At 38.8% G+C, this 24,629-nt stretch overlaps 1 protein-coding gene across 50 annotated transcripts in view; it reads right to left on the bottom strand.

Moving 5' to 3' along the window:
- Rims1 (regulating synaptic membrane exocytosis 1) overlaps positions 1-24,629 on the bottom strand; it is a 494,312-nt gene that overhangs the window by 6,766 nt on the left and 462,917 nt on the right. For all 50 annotated transcript variants that reach the window (XM_052745291.1, XM_052745292.1, XM_052745293.1 and 47 more), the window contains 2 exons: positions 3,834-3,972; positions 2,400-2,512 (listed from right to left, as the gene is read on the bottom strand). In XM_052745291.1, coding sequence (XP_052601251.1) covers positions 2,400-2,512; positions 3,834-3,972 — 252 coding nt within the window. The remainder of the gene's footprint in view (positions 1-2,399; positions 2,513-3,833; positions 3,973-24,629) is intronic.

Here is a 24,629-nt window from a genome sequence, read left to right as displayed (position 1 = left end):
ATTTCCCCAAGATTTTAGAGGAGGGTAATATTGAGTAATAATGCTTACAGTTTTACTTGGGAATACTCTGACTTTCTATTTCTTCATACACCTTTTTTGGTAGGTGGAATTTTTGATAACTTGATAACTTTATCTTAAATAAAATTCTGTATATTAAATGTTTGTACAAATGGTACCACTTAGCAATTTCTTCTATTCTGGAAACATATTTTGGGGTGTGTGTGTGTGTGTGTGTGTGTGTGTGTGTGTGTGTGTGTGTGTCTGTCTGTCTGTCTGTCTCTGTAGGTGTGTGCACTTCTGGTGTCAGAGATTAAATTCAGGTGTTGGTCTTCGCTTTCTACCTCGTGTCAGACACAAGGTATTACAAAGAATGCTACAAAGAAGTTCCTGAAAATATATTCCTAGAAGTTGGATTATTGAGTCACAGTGTATATACATTTTTATTTTTGCTAGATGCCACCAATAATTATCCTAGTCAGTGATGTTCTGGCATCAAACTTCTACCAGCACTGTATGGGTTTTAAATGTTGGGGACAAGTATGATGTGTATTTTGTAAAGCTACCAGACTAAGAATGCTCTTTTTTTAAATTCCCAAATTGTTTTTTAAAACTGGGAATTAATATGGAATTTCATTAAACATGCTTCTACATGTTAACATGGGTATTTTCTTTCTTGATTAATGTGGTTAATTACATTCTTTTTCAGCCATGCATTAAATCAGCCATGCATTTTCGAGAAAAAAAAGTTGGTTGTGTTATGATTACTTTTAATATTACTGGATTTGTGTTGTTTGAGTTTGTGGAGACTTTTGAAAGTATGGGCTAAGAGGGGAAACCGTGGTTGAGATGTATTATATGAAAGAAGAATCTATTTTCTTTTTTTAATTTTTTAGCCATAAGTTCATTATTTTTATCTTTTTTTCATTTTCATTTTCTTTATTAAGATATTTTCTACTCACTCCACATACCATCCACAGATCCCCCCCCCAGTCCTCTTTACCAAGCTACCCTGCATCCCCATATCCCCCAAGAATCTATTTTCAATTAAAAACAGACTTAATTTTGGGAATTTTTTTGATAACTGAATTTTAAAATGTGGCTTCTCCCATATACTCTTTTCCCTTGTGCTGGAATAATGATTATACACATATTAGAACTGTTTTTTTTTTCACTTATCTTCCTATTTATAGATTTCATTCTTCTGTTTCTTCAATTAGTTCTGGATACCCTCTTATGGCTTATCCTCCAGTTAATCAATTTCTTCCTAGCTTTGCTTAAATAATGCAATCTTTCAATTCTTAAATTAATTACAATTTTTTAGTTCTAGAAAAATCAGAGTTTTTTTTTAAACTAACTTTTCATTATTTGATATACTTCTCAAATTTATTCTTTTAGCTCCTTGAGTCACACAGTCTTTGAAAGGTTTATTTTTATTTTGTGTATGTGGGCGTGCCCTGTGTGGGGATTATGGTTAGGTGTGCCTTGCGATCTGTGAGCCCATAAGAAGGTACTGGGTCCCTTGGAGCTGCCGAACTAGCCTCACAATACAGGTGCTGAGAAGTAGGGTCCTTTGCCCTTAACCTGACCTCCCTCTCTCTTTCTCTCTCTCTCTCTCTCTCTCTCTCTCTCTCTCTCTCTCTCTAATTTCCTACCCGTTTAACTTGAAATATGTGAACTCAGTTTTATTTGGCTTCTATTTTCTACTGCTTCTGCATTTAAAAGAAATGTCTTCCTTTTCCTCTCTGCCTGTCACCTGGGCTTGATATCTGGCGATTGTATTTACAATATTGTTTTCAGAAAACTATGTTATCATGGTTTTATTTTTTTCAGAAATGATTTACTTTTATTTCTATAAACAGTGTGCAATCTCTGGTCCATTCAATGAATAACTTAGGTAATTATAATTCCCCATTTCTAGTGATCCTTCTATTTACATCCAGCTTGCCTATATTTTCAACGTAGAGACAGACCATTTAATCTGAACCAGGAGAAGGGTGGGTCATCAGCGTGTCTGAAATTCTTGACCTCCACCCCTTATAAGAAAAAAAAAAACTTCCTCCAGTGGAAGAGAAACCCCAAATCAAGGCTCCCGAGAGGCATCCATCTTCTCTAGGATTCTGGCTTTCAGGTAGACAATTAGCTATGGGTTTGACATGGATCCTGCCTCATCCGTCATGAAGCGACATAGCCACACTTCTTTCACGCATTCATTGCTGATTTTGTTTTTTTTACCTTTTAAGCTTGTGTCTTGTGAATCTTAACATACAACTGTGTTGTGTTCCTTCAATGTCATTTATGCCTTAGGTTTGAGGGTAGTTAATACTTCTTTCATTTGTAAAACCATTATACAACATTAAATGACCTTGTCAACTATAAAACTGCAGAGAACTAATCCTTACCCATGGCAGGGGTGGCGAGGGTTTGGCGGCCAACAAGCTGAGCTGGCCCCAGTCCGTCAAGAAAGTCACTGAACTGGCTGTCGGGTCCGACTCGAACTCCAGGAAATATTAAGCTACAGCGAACAAATGAGAACAAAAACAATTTAGACTTCTCTTCTGGGTAGTTCTTTTTTTAGTAGTTCTGAGCAGCAGACATACCCCAGTTGGCAGTTGGTTTACTGTTTATTTATGTTACCTATGAGCCAAGCATATGAGGCTCAATACTGATTGAGAAGAGGTTTACAACCTCACTTCAAGGCCTCATTCAGGAGGCCTCTCTAATAATTTTTAGTATGTCAGCTGTTCTAGGTGTTTATAATTTAATGTCACTAACTTCATATGTTTATTTGTGAGCATTAAATGACATGAATGTAAAATTTTTAAACAACTGCTAATATATTTAATACATATTATAGGCAATAAAACTCATTTACAAAGAAAACATTTAATGTCTTCAAGTTTGAAAATTTGTATTTATTATTGTGAGTGTGCATGTGTGATGTAAGGTGTGTGTGTGTGTGTGTTTGTGTGTATACAGGCATGTACATGCCATGGCTGTGTATAAAGGTCAGAGGACAACCTTCAGAAACCAGTTCTTTCTTTCTGCCCTTATGTAGGTTCTGGGCATGCTTTATCTGTGAAGCTATCGTGCAGAACATAATTTATTCAGATTTGAGTGGTTTTATGAAAAACGTGTAAGTGGTTCATCTCTTGTAACCCCACTAAACGTTAGTGACTAAAGCATATGATTACTTGGAAGGAGCATTTCCTCTGAAAGAGTTTAGTTTTAACCCCAAAGTTCTTAAACATAGGAATATGCAGATTTTGTTAAGTAACCACACAATTTAGTAAAAATTCTCACAAATTAAAAAAACATTCTTATATGCTTTCAGAATTAACCAATTTTAGAACTAAAAGGCTTTACTTAGAAAAATGAGGTAGATTGAACCCGTGTTTTTTGTTTTTTTTTCTTCATGCTGGGGTAAAAATGAATTAGTGGTATTTTAAAAACAGGAAAATGTAAGCCCTTCTATGTAAAAATACGTCGTGTTCACAGCATCATACAGCTCAGAATAGTTTGGCGAGAAACTGGAGAATTAGAAATCAGCTTCTCACTTCTAAATTTTCATTCAACTTCTGGTGGCGGAGCTCGGCCGTCCGTTTCCTATAGGAAAGAATTCTTTAAATGTGGCATTTCTATACTACCTGCTCAGTGAAGGACCTCGATTTATTGCTTTGACAGATTAGAGCAGGTGCAGGGACATGTCGGCAGGTGTTTATAGGATGTCAGGTTTGAAACAGATGGTGAAACTTCTGGTTACGGGCGTGAGTGACGCAGTAGGAAATCCCGAACAGTCCGTATCCCGAGGCCACAGGCAGCCAGACGCCACTTACTTTCCCTCCGAGCTGTAACTGTTGATGCTGCCGTCCGTGGACTCTCGGCTTGGTTGTCTGACCATCTTCCGCATTTCAGCCGCCATCCCCGTCTCCGTACTTCGCTGGATGGTACTTTTTAACTTCTTGTGGCCCGACTCTGATGGGAGAAAATGGAAACAAGCACCACGTGTTATTTACCCAGTTTTCCCCTGAATATCAAGCGGCTCTGCAAAAAGCAACAGGTGCTTTTCATTAGCATTGAAAGTTCAATAGGGACAGCCGTGGCCTAAGAGAATAATTCGCTTCATTAAATCTCTTCCCGAAGAGTTCCTCTGTTGAGAGGTTAACAGCAGGTAGGACAGCCCACAGCTCCTGGGATGGCCAGTCTCTGTGAACAGACGTGAACTATGTAGTATGGCTATGGCAACTTCAATGCAATAATAATAATAATAATAATAATAATAATAATAATAATAATAATAATATAATGGATCTGACACTGGATTGTTAGATGGAAAATAATACCAAGCAATTTAACAGGTGACTCCCAATGTGGAACAGTACAACTGTGTGGAAGTAGACCGAAAGAGGGGGCCACGTCCTATAAACACGGGGAGACTTCCCAAAATGAAAAACCCTGTATCATTGGAGCTTCCGTGTATCACTAACTTTCATATTAATAAACAGTAATTCTTCAGTTTCTCTGATGGTTTTTCAGCACCTAAATTTATGTTATCTCATCTGGGATGGTGTATGGGTTACTGAGTTAGTTAGAACAGGTGTAAATTACCTTCATCCTAAGGAAGCATGACTCTCTCTCCAGCAGACTGATTCAGCCAGATGACCTGCCTGCCATTTTTTGGGGGAAATAGGTATCCATTCGTACTGTATACTAGTTCATCATTTTCATTTTATTTTTTCTAAGAGATCGTCTTGTTATGTGGCCCAAGTCGGTTTGGTCCTCCCTAGGTGGCCCCAGCCAGCTTTGAGCTCCCAAACTTCCTGCTTCAACTGCCACATGCTGGAATTATACACATGTGCCCCCACACTGGGCTCCTTTCACTTGTTTATAAACTAAATTCAGAACAATGTCTTTGAGTCCTGTGCAATGCATTAGCCAGTATTGTACTCACAGCATGACAGTGGACGTCTAAAATGTTTATTTGATTATACATACAATCAATGCCAACAGGTAAGACAAACTACTAAGCTTTTTTCCCACAGACACATTTTATACACATTTCTGCTTAACCTTTTTGTGTTTTATTATTTAAAACACATTAGAAAAATGCAAATACTTTCTATATACAAAATATGCATACATACGTACATAAAATTTTCACTTGCCACTGTCTTTAACAAGTGCGGATACTTATGTACATTCTTAAACATATCATATAAAGGGTTAAATTTTACCCTCTCATTTTGGTCATTGTGTCTCTTTTACAAATTATATAATCAAATATATAATAGACTTAATGCTCTATATATTTTCATAGATTCTTTTTGTGGGTTTATGACATTTTTACTGTTCACCTTCTTATTGCTATTTTTGCTAAAGCCAAAGTATGTACATTACAAAGTCTTCAAGTATTACAGAAAAAGGAAACATTGAAGATAGTCTTTATCTCCTTGTCCTACTCTATTATTCTTCTTTTCTTATGCCTTATCCATCATAAAACTTCCATCTTATTGCTATTGTTTTGCAGTTAAATCAGCACCCAGGAGTGCAGGTGGTACTTGAGTGCTGCTCACTGCCATCCCTCTCATCTAGAAGGGTGCTTTTAAACTCAACAATGGGACATTACACAGTCTAGTGTGCAACTTTCTCCTTCCATTCAGTATTACATACTAAAATGATGGCATGGCTGTATGAGATAGCAAGGCAGATTTCAAACTAAACTATGTCTTCCCTTATGGACATTCCAATTATGATAAGGAAGTTTTTACACAATAAATTCCTACAAACTAAAATGCTAGTGATCTCCAATGCAATTTCTAAATTGCCCTTCCAGAAAGGATGGGGCTCTTCCAGTGCTACCAACACTCCCAGAAATGCTCCAGTTTTCCCACCTGAGACTCAGGAGTGCTTTTCTCTCCACTCCCCTTTGGGTCTCTTGTCTTTCTCATGTGACTTGCTTTTGTGGAACATGTGTTCTTACCCAGGGAATGAACTTCATTCATGACCACTGTAAAATGCTGTTGGAATTTATTTGTGTATATACTATGCCTACTTCTTAGGTGTAATTCATTGAAGAAATCAGTGTGCTGTTGGAGTGTTTTTCATTCATGCCTACGTACTGGTTAAATTATGCTTCAGAGATAGGAGAAACCGATGGGTATACAGTTAAATATTCTAATCCAAAAATTCAAATAAGAACTACCTCAGAAGTTCCAAACTTTTTGGGTGCTGATATGTCACAAGCAAACATTCTTCATGTGATGGGTTGTAGTCAAAATATAGGAAAACTAAAAGGTGTTCTGGGATAGGGAAAGTCAGTTTTCTTTAAGAATGTACCCCTGGTATGTCCATCACACTCCAGAGGATAGCCCACACTGTGAGCATATGAACAGCACAAAGAAGAGTCAGTGGGCTATAAAAAAAATAGAGAGAAAACATGAATTTGGAAAGGCGTGGGAGTGAGATATGGGGAGAGGTATGGGGCAAATGTGATCAATATATACTGTATGCATGTTTGAACTTCTTAAAAAATGTTTAAAGTATTATATTAAAGTTTCCAGGCTATGGGTAGAATGTATATGAAACATGAATAAATTTCATGTTTAGATTTGAGTCCCACCCCTAACATCTAATTATATATTTGTAAAGACCACAGTGATATATATATATATATATATATCATTCAGGTTCACTGAACCACTTCTGTACCCAGGCACTTTAGATGAATGATGTTTGGTCTGTATTATCAAAGTATCAAGAAAAGTGGAATTATGATGATTTTTTGCCAAAGGCTTGTGAGGCAATAGGGCCAGGGTAGAGTACCAGTTTTTACTGAAATAGTACCCCAGGGAAGACTGTAAATGGTAAGGCTTTATTGGGAGCTGGAGAAAAAACTGTTAAGAGAGTTAGTAGTGGGAATCTTGAGTTAGTGTGATTTTTTCATCCCTCCATTCATCCTTCAAACAGTAATTGCTTACAAAGAATTTCCTATGGTCATACTCCATTCGAGGTGCTAGAAACATATTAAAATAAATAAATGTTCTGCTACCATCAAGATTACATTGTAGTTTGTACATTGTACAAGAGAAGACGACAACAGCAAAGATATATCGTCGCTGGCAATAGGTGCTATGAAATAAACACTGGACAGAGTAAGAACACAGATAGTGATGGCGTGGAGTCGCAGTGGCTTTCCATATTGTACGATGTCCTGGACACAGCATTGGAGAGCCTGAGCACATGGGGGCTGGTGGTGCAGAGATGGTTGTTCTTACAGTAGCTCGCAGGTCCTTGAGTTTCTCTTTAGCTTTCTGGATGATGGTGTTGACTCTGGCCCAGAGACTCTGTTGCCACAGATCTCAGGACTCCATGGGGGTCTGGCTATCCCAGTGACCAAGTTGTTGACTTCCCATACCTGAGCTTTTTTTTTTTTCATCACCTAAACACAGGTTAAACTATATAAACATAGGTTTAAATATTTAGCATTTGTTACATATTTGTTTGTAGAATGTAAAGAAAAAGCTTTAGAAATGAACAATCGTTATTGATTTACTTTCACTTACAAATGTTTTATGCATGTATGTGTTTGAGTATATGTGTCACCCAAGTGCAGTACTCATGGAGGTCAGAGGAAGGCGTTCGATTCTCTGGAACTGGATTTAGTGACAGTTGTGAGGATACAGGTATTGGGAGCTGAACTCGGGTCTTCTAGAAGAGGAGTGTGAATTCCTAATTGATGAGCCGTATTACAACTCTAATTTGTTCCAATTTTAAACTGAGGAATAAATACTGAACAGTCAGTGCATGGATTACCTTTCTGAAAGCAGGATATAACTATAGGGTATTTCTAGAATGGTTTTAAACTCACTAGTTTCCAGGTTGTACATGCTACAAACTCTGGACAAAGAAAAAAAATATTACATTTGAGAGGTAAGTTATTAAACTTTTATATTTACCCAATCCTGTAAACTTGAATAATGCTTTTATAATTTTGAAGCTTTTTTTTTTATGGAAGCCAGCCAAAGAACTGACACCAACCAGTGACTCATTTATATTAACAAATGTCAATGAAAAGAACGCCATTGGAAAGAGCCTTAGAAACACTTGGGTGGAAGCTAAATAAACAATTTCAGCTTTGAATCTGCCTTGTTCAAATTCATAAGAACTTAATGTTAATTTAGAATATAAGAGCAGGAGGGATTACTGTATTATGTTTATGGAGGTTATAAATAAGCAGAAAGGTAACCCATGCACTGACTGTTCAGTATTTATTCCGGGCCCAGTCTCTCCTAGATGCTGGTGATTTAGTCACAAGCCCAGCAAGAAAGCCTTGCCTTAACAGGACATACATTCTAGAAGTAACAACAACTCTTTCAAATCACTTGAATTAGCAGCAAAGGTGTGGCTAGAAACTCAGCTTTTGGAATCTCAATACTTCGATCACTCCATCATACTATAGTTTAGAAAGCATCAAGTCTGGCCTTACCTGCTTAGCATACAGAAAAATGGTTTTGCCACAGATTTTTTTGTGTATATGTTCATTTAGGTACTTACAGATTTGTCTGTGAAACTGTTAAAATCCCAATCTACATAGGCATAAATGTATTACAATCATCTGTACTTACAATATCCACACATTGTATTTTTATATCAGTATAATCCATTAGATACAAGAAACATTAGGAAATGTTGTTAGTTCAGAATATCACTATCATTTGTCACTATTAACATCTAATGAGGAATTATTCACCTTATAAAGACATGCAATCAACTTTCTAATTATGGCATGATTTTATTTGAAAGTCCTGCTTTAAGTATTTTACAATTATGAAGGTTAGAAAACAGTGCATTTTTATATAAATCATAAACTCATGGAAAATAAAAAATAAAGTAATAAATAAAAAAATAAAAGTAACATTTTATTCATGCTGTTGGAAAGCAATCTCAAAGGACTCTACAAAAGATGTCATATTTGCATATGAACTCTCTTTGCATATTCGGAGACATGGTATATGAACACTTGGCAACTCACTAATTCCTTCATCATGTCCTCTTTAAACATCAACAAGCTATAATATGACAAGTATCACTCTGGTGTGACAATACAACAGGACAGGGGAGAGCACATCAACACTTACGTATGAGTGATAACCATAAAGAAAAGTTTGAGGCTAGAGAAATGCAGACAGAAAGAAGGATAAAATCCAATAACACATAGATGAAGTTCAAGTCTATATTGCTAAATGTAATCACCCAAGAAAGAACTATTGGGGGGCAGTATATGGAAGGGTTTGGAGGGAGAAAAGAGAAGAATGGCATATTGTAGTTAAATTACAATCTCAAAAATAAACAAAGTAAAAAGAGTAGTTCAGGCACAGTAGCCTGTGCATTACTCTTGACGCTCTGGAGGTGGAGGCAGGAAAATCAGGACTTTATCCTTGGCTATCCAATAAGTTCAAGGTCAGCCCTGGACAATGTGACATTCTTTCTAAAACAATGAAACCAAACAAACAATAGTAACAGAGGAAAAACAGAAAGAGTAAATGGATTGAAGCTCAAGGTAACCTCTAGCCTATTAATTGTTCTAGAAGAAATTCAAGCTAGGTAAGCAGACTGATGGGAGGATCTTTTCATATTAGAGGGGGGGAAAGTACAAAAATGCCAAAATTAGAATAATGTGTGTCAAGAAGTAATTACATTACAGCAGGGATCTCTCCCATTAAGTATGTAAGTATAACATGTTAAGGAGTTCTCTCTATTTAAACTGTGTGGCTAGTGAATGGAGAGGGGGTGTTACGTCTACGATCCAGAGCAAATGAGCTTTATGTTTAAGGGTCAAATATAACGAATTTGATGATGTTATTCCTGAAAGACCAGAGTTTAGTTTAACAGTGAGGGAAGATGGTGAGATGTGAAAGCAGAACACAAAGCAAATGAGGGATCCCATAGACTGCTTTCTCGTGGGACAGGGCATGGTCACATGCTATTAGCATAAGTTCTGTTTGTCACACTTCATTTCTTCACCTTTTCAAAATCACTAAGGTCCACACGTAACTATGCACTTTGTAGTCTACATAATGTGACAGTAATACTACCATAACAACAGCACTGAATAGCACCAGTTTCCCCTATATACATGCAGGGGTTCCTGCAGGCAGCTCATAAGCTCTCTGTACTTAATTTGTAATGTGTTTTATTAGTTTTTATGTATGAGAGTTTCCCTGCATGTATTATGTGCACCACCTGTGTGCCCAGGGTCTGTGGAGGCCAGAAAAAGGATAATTGTCCTTAGAACTGGAGTTACATACACTTGTGAGCTGCTGTGCAGGCGTTGGGAATCAAACTCAAGTAATTTGGAAGAACAGACAATATTCTTCACCACTGAGCTATGTCTCCAGACCTTCACATGCTCTTTTCTGTTTTGCTTTCCTTATATAAAATAAAGGAGAAGAAAATAAGCCAGATTCCTAGAAATACAAACAACATATGTTTTACTTCATATGTGGACTTGATTTTAAAACTTTTTAAAATGAAAAGCATGTCTATTCACGTAACATACACATATATATGATATGAAAGTAGAAGGACACTATTTGGGGGAATGAAGAAGGTCAGTGGAAAGGGAATTACACATGGTTGTGGGGCTTGACTATGAATGAAGTACATGTATAATTGTATCATAACAAAACCATTTATTTCATGCTAACTAAATGTTAATTTAGCGTGTGCCTGCATATGGAGGCCAGAAGTTACTGGGTATCTTCTTCTATTTTTCTCTACCTTAGTGTTTGAGAGTTGTTTACTGAATCTGGAGCTCTCCCTTTTGGCTAGACTGGTTGGCCATCAGGCCTCCCAGATCCTATATCCATTCCTCACCCCCCAGAGTTGGGCATCAGGCATGGACCACCATGACTCCCTTTTACATTGGTGGTAAGGGTCAAATCAGGCCCTCAAGTTTGTGAGGCAAGCCTACTTTATCAACAGAGCCATTGCCTGGGCATTCACATAGTTATTTTAAGTACGAAATGTGATAATCCACATGAAGTAACTCAGACAAAAGAAGAAACAGGGAAGAGGAGAGAGGAGGGGAAGAAGACAAAGGGAGAGAGGAAATAGAGAAGGGGGAGAAGTAGAAGAAGAAAGGGAGGAAACAAGAGAAGGAGGGGAAAGGGAGAGAATGGGGAGGGAGGGCCAGGGCAAGGGGGAGAACCAACCGGAGAGATAGGAACAGAATATTCAGCAGCTGTTGTTGGCAGATGTTTCCCTTGCCCTGCTAGCCAAGTAGAGACTTTTATTAGCTGGTCTGCCTGAAAAGTGCCACAATATTCTTTAGTATTTAAACAAATAACAAAAATATTCCTTTTGAGTTGTGCCAAGGCTTATTTAAAGTTACATTCTATCTTCAGGCAGATAAGCATTACTTGTAAAAATTTCATAGTTCTGAGGCTTATTTTGGAAAATTGACTTTCTCTGATTTTTTTTAGTATTCCCATTTGCCTACTTACTCTCCAGATCATTTCAGCATGCTACAAAGTGCATTTTTCTTTTACCTACCCATTTTCCACAGGGATATATAATGAAGTCAATACAGCAGTAAAGTAGATCCAAATAAAATTATTTCAGATAGTCTTGCAAGACAGAGGGAATAAGCCCCTTAGACAATATTTTCCTTCAAAGAATACTTCAAATACTTTATGGTGATGCACTTAACCTCTTTCCTCTCCTCCCATAACCCTGAGAAATAAACATTTTCCTTTGCTCTCTGTCCTGTGTTTTAATTCTGTGCAGAGGAAACTTGAGAATGGGATCTGCCTCTGCAAAACACGGATGCTTCCATGCTTCAACTTGCTGGCCTCTAACAGCTCTTCTCTTCTAAACAACAGGCATTTCTGCAAAGGGCCATGCCTTGTCTGTTACATCTTTAGTCAATTTATCTTTTCAGTGAAGTGCCTCTCGGCCCTTCCCCTTGCCTAGCTGGTGAGTTGTAAACAAGAGTTCCAGATAGCCTTTAATGTGTGTTACTCAACCTGCCTGTTAAACTAGAAGACCCTGCTCAACAGTATTTAAGAGTGTAACACACACACACACACACACACACACACACACACACACACACACACACACATACACACACACACACATACACACACCTATACCACATAGTGTTCTGGATTAAGCCAAATCAGAGAAAGATTCAAATGCTAAACACCCTCATGTGAACTGACTGATTTCACAGCCTCTCTCTTTCCAAGGCTCATGTCACAGTGTGAACTGTGTCTCCCCCAAAGTGCAAAACTTGGGGACTTACCCACAAGTACCTTCCAATGTGACTATATTTGAAAAAAAAAAAGCATGTCCTTTAGGATAGACATAATCCAATATAGCATAATTACAAGATTAGATCAGAGCATACCAGGTGGGGGAAGGGATGGAGGAAGGGAGGAGAGGGGAGGAGAGAAGAAGGAAGAGGAAAGGAGAGGAAAGGGGGGAGGGGAGGGGAGGTGCTCTGGTACTCTTGAAGAAGCACCACACCTGGAAGAAGCAGGAGAGGACCACTATTTTCAGGGCTCCGGAAAAACCAATGCTGCCATCATCTGCTCTTACTCAGATGCTGGAGCACAAGCCTCAGTCTGTATTCTAACAATAAAGGCACCTGAAGAATGGATCATGACTTTCACATTCTAAAGTTCTCAGTTTATTTGCAAGTGTGATTATTAAAATTCAACTTAAAAACATGGGGATAAGTAATGACCTCCTTGGTCTGAGGATGAAGTCCAGCACCTAGTGCTGAGATAGACTTGTTTTTTCAGCTTGCCTTGATTAAATGTGGCTTGCAAGTATTGTTAATGTGGGCATGCCTAAATAGTGTATTAACTTTTGATGTTGAAAAATATTGCTGCCAAGATTATGTAAACCTATGCCATTTAGTTCAGTGTCTTTGCTATTCTTCTTTGGATTAAGCCAATATTTCAGATGCAGCTAGATTTCTTGGAAATATACATGCGTCTTACCTCCTCTCTGTTCACTACCCTGGCTATAAAGTGAAACAATATTCCAGGCTGAAATACAGAAAGAAGTGAATGTTTTATTGTCTACTTCATATTATAAGATCATTTATTCTCAATGAATTATTATGTAGGGGAATTTTATTTCTATCCAATTTCAACACCATCTGACATTCTAAGTAAAGGATGAACTGGAAGTGGGAAACTTTGGAATCAGCTCCTTCATTACTCATTATGTCTGTAGGTCACTCACTAGCTTAGCCTCTCTATGCCTCGCTTTTCTAACCCACAGAAGGGGAAGTGATTAGCTCATTTATCTACTGTGAATATTGTACGCGTGCCTTAGTTTTGATTTCTATGCCCATGATAAAGACCATGGCCAAAATTAACTTGGGGAGCAAAGAGTGTATTTCACCTTACAAGTTACAGTCCACCATGAACGGAAGTCCAAGAGATCACATGATTGGGTTACTAGGGGTAGCTACAAGTTAGTTTGTTTATTTGTTTTTGGGAGCTTAAAAAAGTAGCTTAAATCATTAGCAGAATCTAGGAGTGCTTCTCTTCCCACTCCAAAGAGGAGAGGCTAACTGGAGTTCAGGTGTCTGTGTGGAAAGAAGGGGGTAAATACTTGGGAAGATAATTACTGAAAGACGAATAAGTACTCTCAACTTGATAATGTTTAATGCTATGAGGACAGAAGGATATATGATGGATGAGCTTCTAGAGACAAAATTCCTGTAAAGAGCAATTTGTGACTTTCCTACAATGCTTTCAGTTGTGCACATTTTTCCCATCAGTGTTGGCTATGATTTTCTAAGAAGCTTGATGGATACAATAGTATATGCACGTACATACTTGTAAACAGAACTTCATGAAGATCAAACCACAGATGGTTTAGTCAACAGACAGTTAATAAGAATGTACTACATTCCAGTCATGTATGAAGCTGTGTTTTGTGGGGTAAGCTTGCAGCCAACAATACTCAGGAAGCTTTAGGCAGAAGGATCACAAGTTTGAGTCTACTCCAGACTAAACAATGAAATCCTGTCTCATCTCACACACACACACACACACACACACACACACACACACACACACACACACACACACACACACGTCACTATAAAGTGCATTTAACCTCTGCTGTCTGGGGTACCACTCCTCCCATATTTTAAAGGGCCTGCTCTGTACTCATCTCTTTACATGGCAGGCAGCCACCCCTACCCCACAAAGCAAGAACAGCAGTGAAAATGTGTCTACCCAGATTCTCTCTCCTTCTTAAGAATTATCCTCTAGATCCCAAGGAGCCTAGAGATTCCTGTTGAAATGGTTCTGAGCTCATGTCTAGGCCTACTCCAGGTATCCTTCTGTGGTTTGCCTTTCCAAGAAGTCATACCACCAGTATGCTTTACTCTGAAGTTCAAATGCACCCAGAAAAGGCTGGAACACATCTCGCAATGTGACGATGCCAATCTTAGGACACGGAAGAGGATAGATAATGGGTCTTAAGAAAAAGATGTTGTGAACAAGGGTGTTTGTTAGGGAGAAAACTAAATAAGTTCTGACGTTTGGTAGTGTGTGGGCTTTTATTTATTGCTTAAGGTCCCGCTCTAACATTCACTCCATCTGTGATCTGCTGGAGCACTTGAAGGGACTAGTCCTGCAGAACCAAAGCTGCAGGATTTCCACAACATAGGGCAACAGCAGGATAACCAAGAGGAGTCCCAGTGAGTGACCAGTATCAATAGTGTAGCAGAAACCAGAGGCCTCGACCAGACCAATGACTCTTCACAATGAACACTTGTAAGAAAATATAGATGGATAAAATGGTTTCCTGTGTGACTCACTGTGTCACATTATAACTTCTATGATGAGATTATTTCCTTCATTTTTTCTCTTTCTTCTTTTTCTCTTAAATTTTATTTTATTTTATTTTGGGGGGAGGTTGCAAGGGGAAAAGGGTAGATACAAAGGGATGGGGAACTGAATGGGATGGAGATGCATGGTGTGAAAGACATAAAGAATAAATAAAAAGTAAGTTAAAAAAAGAAAAAAAGAGTCCTATGCATTGCAAATTCTAGGGTCTTTTGGAGCTTTTCCTCCAGTTCAGAACACTTTGGAACTTATGCAGAAATGAGGAGATGTATAAAGGTCACCAGCTCTACTGGCCAATCTTCATTTCTGTCTCTCATGGGATGACCTTCACGCTGCTACCCCTGGAGCAACAAAGCACATAGATTTGGGTGGACCATTCCTCATAATGGGCATGGGGGGCAAGCTATGAAGTACAGCAGAGAGAGGTTTGGTCTAACTCAACTAACACTTCCGTGGATAAAAATAGATGTACAGATACACAGTGTAAAGACTAGTTCACGATTTTCACATAATTATTTCCCTAAATACTTTTAATGGAAGATTGGTGCATTTTATCAAGAATTGACTTAATTAAAGATTGCAATTAAACTGGGGTAGTAGGGCCAATCCTTTCAAAACTATAAAATTTGATATTATAGTATTTTTTTTAACTCCCAAGTTTTTGGAGGGAGTAAATTCAGATGCATTAAAAAAAAACATTTAATTTCTCTTGTGTTTACAAAATTAAGAGGTAAGAAGTGCACGTACTGAGAGAGACATTTTTAATCTTGCTAATGTTTGAAAACAATCTAATTCTTACTTTATTAACAAGGGTATTGGGGATTTCACTGGCAGACATAATACTTTGAGTTCAGCAGAAACTATAACATGCTCATTAACAAATGTCCAGTAAGCAAGATGGCTAAGTTCTACAGAAAGCCCAATCAACTCATATTCAGACCACCTACCTTGCTCTACCCAAACTTTGCCCCACACCCCACTTTCGGAACACCGAGGCAAGCCAATCATTTTAGACCTGAATTATAGTCATTCACCTGCACACCATCTGCGAGATGGTGGATGAAGGAAGAAGCAACAAACACAACTGGGGAAAGTGGCTAACCGCTCCAAAAACGTTATCAGGTGGACATGTTTCACTATCATTGGCTACATCACAACTGGGGGATCACATGGATTTAAAATTATCAATAATACAGGTTGCCAACCGTTTATTAATTTAATTTCCATCACTCATTTGACAATTTTGTTCTTGAGGAATGAAGATTAATATTAAGCTATTTTCTGAGTGATCAGGAAGGTAACTGAGAGTTTGAAATGAGGGAAAGGGATCAAGTATACTGAGAGTTAAACTGGTGAATTTAGGAGACATGTAAAAAGAATGAGTATCTGTCACAAGATACATGAAGTAACAATGTCCCTAGATGGGATGGAGAAGTTGCTCAGTCATGGAAATGACTGTTGTGAAAACATGAAGAAGACTTGAGGTTGATTCTCTAGTGCCCACCCCAAAAGCCTGGCTGGGTGGCCACAGCTTGTACCCCTAGTGCTGGGAAAACAGAGGCAGGAAGATCTCTGCAGCTCCACAGCCAGTGAATTTAGCCTTATTGCCAGATTCATGTTTCAGTGAGAGACCTTGCTTCAAAGAAACAAATGAGGTGGTTCCTGTGGAATGAGACCTGTTACTGCCCTGTGGCCTCACCTAGACTGGCACACATGAACACACACACACACACACACACACACACACACGCAATACCAGCACATATACTACACAAAGGCAATACCTGCACATATACTACACACACGTAATACCTGCACATATACCACATGCACAAATACACACACATGCGTACATACTGTCAACTTAGGGTGATTCTGTCTGATGAGCCCTCTTACAGTAAAACAGTCTGGATACTCAATTTCAAGACAACATTGAGATTAGACCCCCACCTCAAATGAGGAAGCATCTGTAATAAATCATCCCTTTCTGACCAGGAAGGTAGGCTGTGTGTCAGTCAGGAAGAATGACTGACTTTGACGAGGAATGATATAATTTATATATAAAATTTTGATTTGTCCTCAATTTTGTTCCCTAGGAGATTCAAGAAACTACTGGAAACTGCTTCTTCACTGACTATGGTAAAAATAGGCATTAAAAAGCAAAATATACAGTTGCATATCCCTAGACAGAAAGAAAATTCAGGAAATAAGATGAAAATATTTGGTGGTCAATACTGTTATCATACAGGATTAAAAGTTAAATAGATAATAAGGTTAATGTTAGTAACATCAATTTTAAATATTAAATAATACCATGTGTTTACATACTGCTACCTTCATCTTTTGAGATCTAGGTAATAAGTTGGAATATGCAATGCCTAAAAAGTGAAAGGAAAACATGGTGGTTTGATAGTCCCCTCTCACCAGAACAGGAGTTCTTACATGCTAGGCAATTAACTGAACTGAGCCAAGAACTGTGTTTATTGATTCTATGGGACTACAGTGGGTATTTCTAAGCAAACATATGAGCATTAATAGGCTGAAAATGCCAACAAAATAAGAATAGGAAAGTAACTGGACACATTGTTGTTGCTAATTTGACATCCATAGAGAATCTGTTACTTTCTGTCTCTCTGCATTCCAGATTCTACTTCCTACTCTGAAGACATTATCTTAACTTCATTGTATGCAAAGAGAGTTCTAACAGTTGGATGGATTAGAGATGTGCTCTGTGAACCACACAGACATGTAATCTGGCTTAGCTGCACTTACACAAGTGGGAACGAATCGACTTAGTTAGGACTGGAGTTGATAGCTGTCCTTAGAAGAAAGACACTATCAGACAAGCTAAAATCAAGCGTGACACCTTGTCATTGGAAGAGAAGAAAATTTACAAGCGTATTAAATGATTTTTCTTGATGCATTTTTAAGATTGATGCAGTATTAATAATGTACTTTGAAGATTAACATTGAGCTGAAAACCTTGAAACGATAGTGGATAAGTGGGTTACACTAATTTAGGCTAGATCGGAAACAGCCCTAAAACTTGAAAAAGAAAGGGTGTCCATTTTGCTTAAAGAAACCAAGACAAAGTGGTGGGTGGCAACTCCTAAGCCTCTGGTCTCAGCGATCCTGACTACCACAGTGAAAAGCAGTGGCTGACCCTTCCGGCCACAGGCTAGTCCACACTCAATGAAAACTGTTGTCTGGGTTCTCCCTAGGCTTATTTCATGGTGATCACATATTGTCACACTCCATCTGCTCACCCTTTATCAGGATAAAGCTAATAGCCAGGGACTTCAGCATCTCGAAGCTTCAAGGAAAAAGAAGTACTACCTCATACAGCCCTGTATAGTGTCCCCACAACGAAAAGGAGGCTGGTCACTGTAAAACACTGCCATCAAGTGAAGCCGCTCTATGCTCCACTGTTCTCCTTAGAAACTAGAAATCAGAAAAGTGAGCCACAATTATGCTCTTGAAATTGCCCTTAAAACACTACAAAAGAAAAGAAAAGTTCTGCATAGGTAAGATGATTCTAGGTATGCTGATAAAAGCAGTTCTTTAAAAGTCAGTTTACATTTGTTCAAATGAAAATAAGTGGCCTAGGTCAAAATTAATCTGAAAACAAACGAACAAACAAAACCAAAAAAGTGTTTCCTCATGGATTTGAAATCACTATTTACTATTTGCTAGATTAAACACAGACACAGACACACAGACACACAGACACACACACAGACACACAGACACACAGACACACACACACACACACACACACACACACACACACACACACACACACACACACACACGCACTGGAAAATACCAATGAACATAACTGTCTTGGGAATATGTGAAATGATTCTGATAAAAGAGTGCAGCTAATTTTGTAAAAGTTAAACACCATGGAAATAGAGAACTGTAGAAAGAAGCACTGTTCTTGATTTTGCTTCCCAAGGACACTGCAACACAGTATTGATGTGGGAAGGAATGATCACCAGCCCACATGTACAGCATGTCCAGAGACGGGAGCTCCGATGTATTAATTTTCAGCAGGCTTCCAGAGCCAGGGGACTTATAATCCTGAGCCTGGACATGTTTATCTGCTTGTTTTGAAACAGCTATTCCAATTGCTATCTTATTCTTACATGTGCATGCAATTCGTGAGCTCAAGTTATTCTAGACTACATCCTGGGTACACTGCCCATCACAAAATTATTATGTTTATATAGAACATTGCTATTTGCAAAATTATTTCCGCTTAATGATAAAGAAATTGAGTATGACAGATGTTAGATGATTTTGTCACCGTCACAAAGTGTATGGCAGAATGAAAACTCAAATCCAGTAGTTTTAAGTTAGACTATTTGCTTTGCAGTTTACTGGGCGCTGGCCAGGCTGCTTCTAAAGGACCCACTGGTCTTCACACTGGTGGGTGGTATCCTGCTCTGTGCCTCTGACTGCGCCTGAAAACCATCCCGGGGTTCAGAATGTGCATAACACCAGTAGATAAATTTATGTTTTTCTCCTCTGTGCTTCACCTGATCCTAGATTCCTCCCAGCTTTCTGGTATTCTAGGGAAAATGTTATTCAATTCTTAGAGGGTATAAAATTTACAAGCATACAGGGAGACAAACATGAAGTTGTAAAATTCAATTCTGGATGATGCTTCCACTCTTGATCAAGTTCTCCTAACAGCCACTTACTGGAGGGAGAGACATTGAGCTTTAGATTTTCATAGTTGAGAATTTGCATAACATGGTTTTCCACAGGATAATATAAATATTTCAAGAGGAAAGTCATCAGAGGGGTGACTCGCGAGCTTTTGTCTGGGACACACTTTGACTTACTAGAGCTTGTAAAGGACTGCATGCAGCCAAGACAGGGTGCACAGTTGAAAGATATATTAAACTATTTTTCATGGACACTCAACAGACTCTTCAGATTACATAGAGGACAGAGACAAGGAAGGAAGGAGGGAGGAAGGGGGAGACAGAAAGGAAGAGCACAAGAAAAGAAAGTTTTTTTTTTTGTTTTTGTTTTTTTTTTTTTAGACAGGGTTTCTCTGTGTAGTTTTGGTGCCTTTCCTAGAACTCTCTTTGTAGACCAGGCTGGCCTCGAACTCACAGAGATCCGCCTGCCTCTGCCTCCCGAGTGCGAGTGCTGGGATTAAAGGCGTGCACTACCACTGCCCGGCAAGAAAGAAAAGTTTTAATCTTACAAGTAATTTAGAATGCTTTAGATCAAAGTTGACAGTTTTTAAAAAGTACACAAAAACAAACAAACATTTTTCCAGGAAAAGTTTTCTCTGATACCCATTGTCTTTTTATAATCCTGGATAGACTGTTTATGACACCCTGCCTCCTTTCCAAATAAATCCTCCCCCAGACACACATCTGTATTAGAATGGCGTTTGCCCTTCTGCAAGCATCCTATTAAAATGACACTCACCCTCCTCCATCCCAGCATTCCTCTCATACCCTCATATTCTTTTCTTCTCCACCTCATTGTCTTTACTTTTACCGTTTAAACTCCAGAAATCCCCAAATTTCTCTTTTTATGACGTGTGTGTGTGTGTGTGTGTGTGTGTGTGTGTGTGTGTGTGTGTGCGTGCGCGCGCGCGCATGTATCTTTTCCTCCAATGGACTTCCCTTGATTCTTGACTCCTTCCAGCTCTCTATTTTCCCAGGGAAGAAATATTCGTATATGTGGCAACTTTTTATATGTTTTCCATTTTCTCATACACATGTATAAATGCTCATAGTCTTGTTTCATCTGTACACACTCAGGTGCACACATACATGCATGCACACACGCACACAAACAAGCATGGTTGTACATGGTTAGTACAAGCCTTACAGATTTGAAACTTAGAGGAGCCAATGGTCACAATTGGAGGAAACCAGGTAATAATTTCTATTTCAGTAGGACAAAATAATCTTTAGTGGGCAAAGGGCCACATCGGCATTTCTGCTGGGGCTAAAGAACTTTTCATGGAGATGCTTGCTCGATTTCTTGAAAGTAAAATTCAAACAAAAAATTGCCAGACAGATGAAGATGGTGAAGGATAGGCAAGACTGTTGAATGACAGACAGTGCAGGGAGACCTTTCTAGTTAAGTCATCCTGTCCCGGCTCCTGTTTTTGTCGTTTGCTCCATCTTTAAGTACTGGCCACCTAGAGTCATCTTATCTATCATCTTTGAACTGTACTGTCCAAGTTCACAGTGAAAACTACCACCTTACGGGCTGGAGATGGTTCACGGGGTAAGAGCATGTACTGTTCTAGCAGAGGGCGAAAGATCTGTGATAGGTTCCTTGCTTGTGTGTGTGTGTGTGTGTGTGTGTGTGTGTGTGTGTGTGTGTGTGTTGGAATGCCTGTGGTGCTTTTGCACATGCAAGTGCAGGCTCCAATACCCTCTTGTGGCCTTCACAGGCACTGCACTCACGTGTAGCTCTCTCTCACATACTTGATGAAAAAGAAATGAGAAAAGGTACTAAGGATGTTTGATAAAGCATCAAGGAATTGAATTATTTTATATACATCTTAAACAAGGTTATTCCACTGGGACTGTCAATGTTCCCCACAAGATCCATAGACTATCTAACAGAAATCCCAGTGCCAGGCAAGAGAAACTTCTATCCCTGTTGTTGGTCAGGACAGTCTAAATGACTCCCGAAACAATACAGGCTATTGCTATTGGCTTTGGTTGCGTCTCAGACGCTGAAGGTACATCCCTATTGCTGAAGACAGGGCATACTCAGGACACAGGACTCAGAACATTTGAGCAGGATCTAGCTGGAAAGCCTTCCTCCTGATGTCTAGCTTTCACAGTACTATAGTAGAAAGCATATTTTGGTGTAGTACTATACCACAAAGAACTAGTAAGCTAACAAGGGATGGATGCAGTGATTAGTCCTATATAGTCTTATGAACTATAATAAAGACCAGCATAGAAACAATTTCCTAAAGGTGCAATAGTGATACTCACATCTTGGTGGAAACCTACAGTTGTCTAATTGGACGTCAGCCTTTCTCAACACGAGGGAAATCATGTCTGGTACTAGAAATCTAACAGTAACTTGAACCTAGTGAGGACATGGAGTTAGAAAAAAACCTACTACCACCATACGACTAGACCAGCATAATGACTAACTGCTTTTTCAAGCTCATCTGTATGCTTACAGATAACAGCAGTGCTCAACGCTATTCAAAGAAGATTTTCTTTGTAGCAAACAGAGACCATTAGAGAAAACCACAACTGGTTGTCATGCAGAAATCAATGGATCTTACAGAGCCCAGCCCTGTCAGAAATATCTGCAACGTAACACCTGAACCCAAGACTCAGGGAACGCTGCAGAAGAGGGGGAGGAAAGACTGTAAGGGTCCGAGGATCAGGGAGTTTGCTATGAGATTGTATCTCCTAATAATGTCAGAAGCTGCACCCATAAATCTCCTCAATATGAGTACCAAAATATGAACCAGACAAGAAAAATAGCAGAAGACATGCTAAAGTGGACTGACTGGGGAAAAGCCCTGAGACCTCAACCCTACACAAAGAACTACAGCCAACTAAAGAATGGTGAAAGCAAAAGATGCAGGCCTCCGTAAGGAAATGCACACCAACTGGTTTTATATATATCTAGTAATCAGACAAAAAGAAAGCATCCATTTGAAAAGGAGTGGGGAAGACATGAGAGAGCATGGAGTGATGGCACATAGGAAGAGTTAGAACAGTGGTTCTTAACCTTCTTAATGCTATGACCCTTTAATACAGTTCCTATTGTGGTGACCTCCAACCATAAAATTATTTTCATTGCTACTTCTTAGCTGTAATTTTGCTAGTGTTATCAACATTAACGTAAATATCTGTGTTTTCTGATGGTCTTAGGTGACCACTACAAAAGGGTCATTCTTTCCGCAAGGGGGTCACAACTCACAGGTTGAGAACAGCTAGTTAAAGGAGGAATGGGAAAGGGGAAGTGGTGTATTTATTTTTATTAAAACAGTAATAAAATTTTACAATTAATAAAAATAATCCTTTTTTTAAAGATAAAACTAATATGTATTTTCAGTAAAAATTCTGTTTGGTAATCTGGCAGGAACATTGCCAAATCAGGAGGAAAGCAGGGGAACCACAGCAATAACTTGAAATCTCAGAGAGTCAGTGAGGAATCACAGCAAAGAGAGGGACCGCTAGGTCTATATTGTGTTGTGGTTCTTTTCTTAGATATCTGACCTTCTGCCTCTTGGTTTTTAATTATTTCTCCTTTTGCCTACTCATAAAGAATGCCTTCTCTGCTAAATTCCCTCTATTGCAGAGGTTCTACAGTTGTCAATGAGAGTCTTTATTGGCTATTTGACACACTTCTAAGTGAATAGCTCTCATGGTTGCGCTCTTGTCTCCATAATGTCTCAGGTTTTGGTTCCTCACATCTAATAGATTTCTCTAATTTCATCTAGAAAATCCCTACGAGCACCTTAAACTTCACAGCACTTTGTGGTTTATCATGTCTCACCATGGTCAGTCTACAATTCACAGTTACTTTAAAAAATATTTATTTTTATTATATCTAATTATGCATATGTATGTGTCTACCTGTGTGTGGCTATGTACATGTGAGTTCAGGTGCCTAGGGAGGCTAGGAGACTCAGATCCTCTGGAGCTGAAAGTACAAGCATTGTAAGAGGCCTAATCTGAGTGTTGAGAACCAAACTCCAGTCCTCTGCAAGAGCAGAAAGCAATCTTAACCACTGAGACATCTCTCCAGCTTCCTCATTCCCTGGTTATGTAACCAAACATAGGTGTTTTGAAGATCATTTTGTAGCTAAGACTTGAGACAATAATCTGTGAACCTTATAAAGAAATGCACTCATTTTTGATAACGAAGATGGGTCTGATGTCCATCCTTCAGAGTGAAGTTGAGGTTTCCTTGGGGAATCAGACATTCTACCCAGGACTGCAAATTCATCTGGTGCATCAGAACTCTATCCTGCACATCTTTCATGGCTTGTTGTAGCTTTTTACAGCTTCTGAAATCCAACTGCTTATGATATTAACCTGTTTACATACATCTACAGATTCTGCTTTTGTGGTTGACCCTCAAGGTCACTTCATAGGCCCTTCTAGAAATTTCCTATATCCATTACGGCATGGCTCTCATGATCACTATCAAAATATGATTGGGGTTCTTAACTATTTCAGCCCCTAGCTCTTTTTCCTTAGTGTCCATGTCCTGAGGTCTTGCTGTTTCAGGTGGCTTTGTACAACTGTGGCAGATCACTTTCACAGAGAAGGCCTTTGCAACATTGCTCTGCTTCCATCAGCTTTCTCATTCTCATGTACTTTATCTGCAGGACACCTGTGCTCAGTCCAAATCCACTCTGTCATGTTTACCTTTACTGAACCACTAAAAGAAATGTCTGCTGAATGCAGTGGTAACATCTCAGCTCTTCTTCATCCATTTATTGCATTTCCTCTGCCACAGCTTCTCCTATACCATCTAACCCACCTGGGATGACCTTCTTATCATTTCTCTTAAACATCTTTAAGACTCCCAATGAGCTCTCCATTGAACTTTCTCTGATAAGCCTAATCTCCATGGATGATGCTTTCTAAATGACTATATTCATTTTTCCCCAATTAACAAATTCGTAATTGGCTCTGGTCTGATTTATGGAAACTTGACAATAACGATACATACATAACACACCCTTAACCTATCTCTAAATTTTTATCTGAATACACACACCTC

Source organism: Peromyscus californicus, unplaced genomic scaffold (assembly GCF_007827085.1).
Source record: "Peromyscus californicus insignis strain IS unplaced genomic scaffold, ASM782708v3 Scaffold_19__1_contigs__length_69161282, whole genome shotgun sequence".
Lineage (NCBI taxonomy): Eukaryota > Metazoa > Chordata > Mammalia > Rodentia > Cricetidae > Peromyscus > Peromyscus californicus.
Note: the sequence above shows the minus strand (reverse complement) of the source record. Positions and strands in the feature narration are given on the sequence as shown.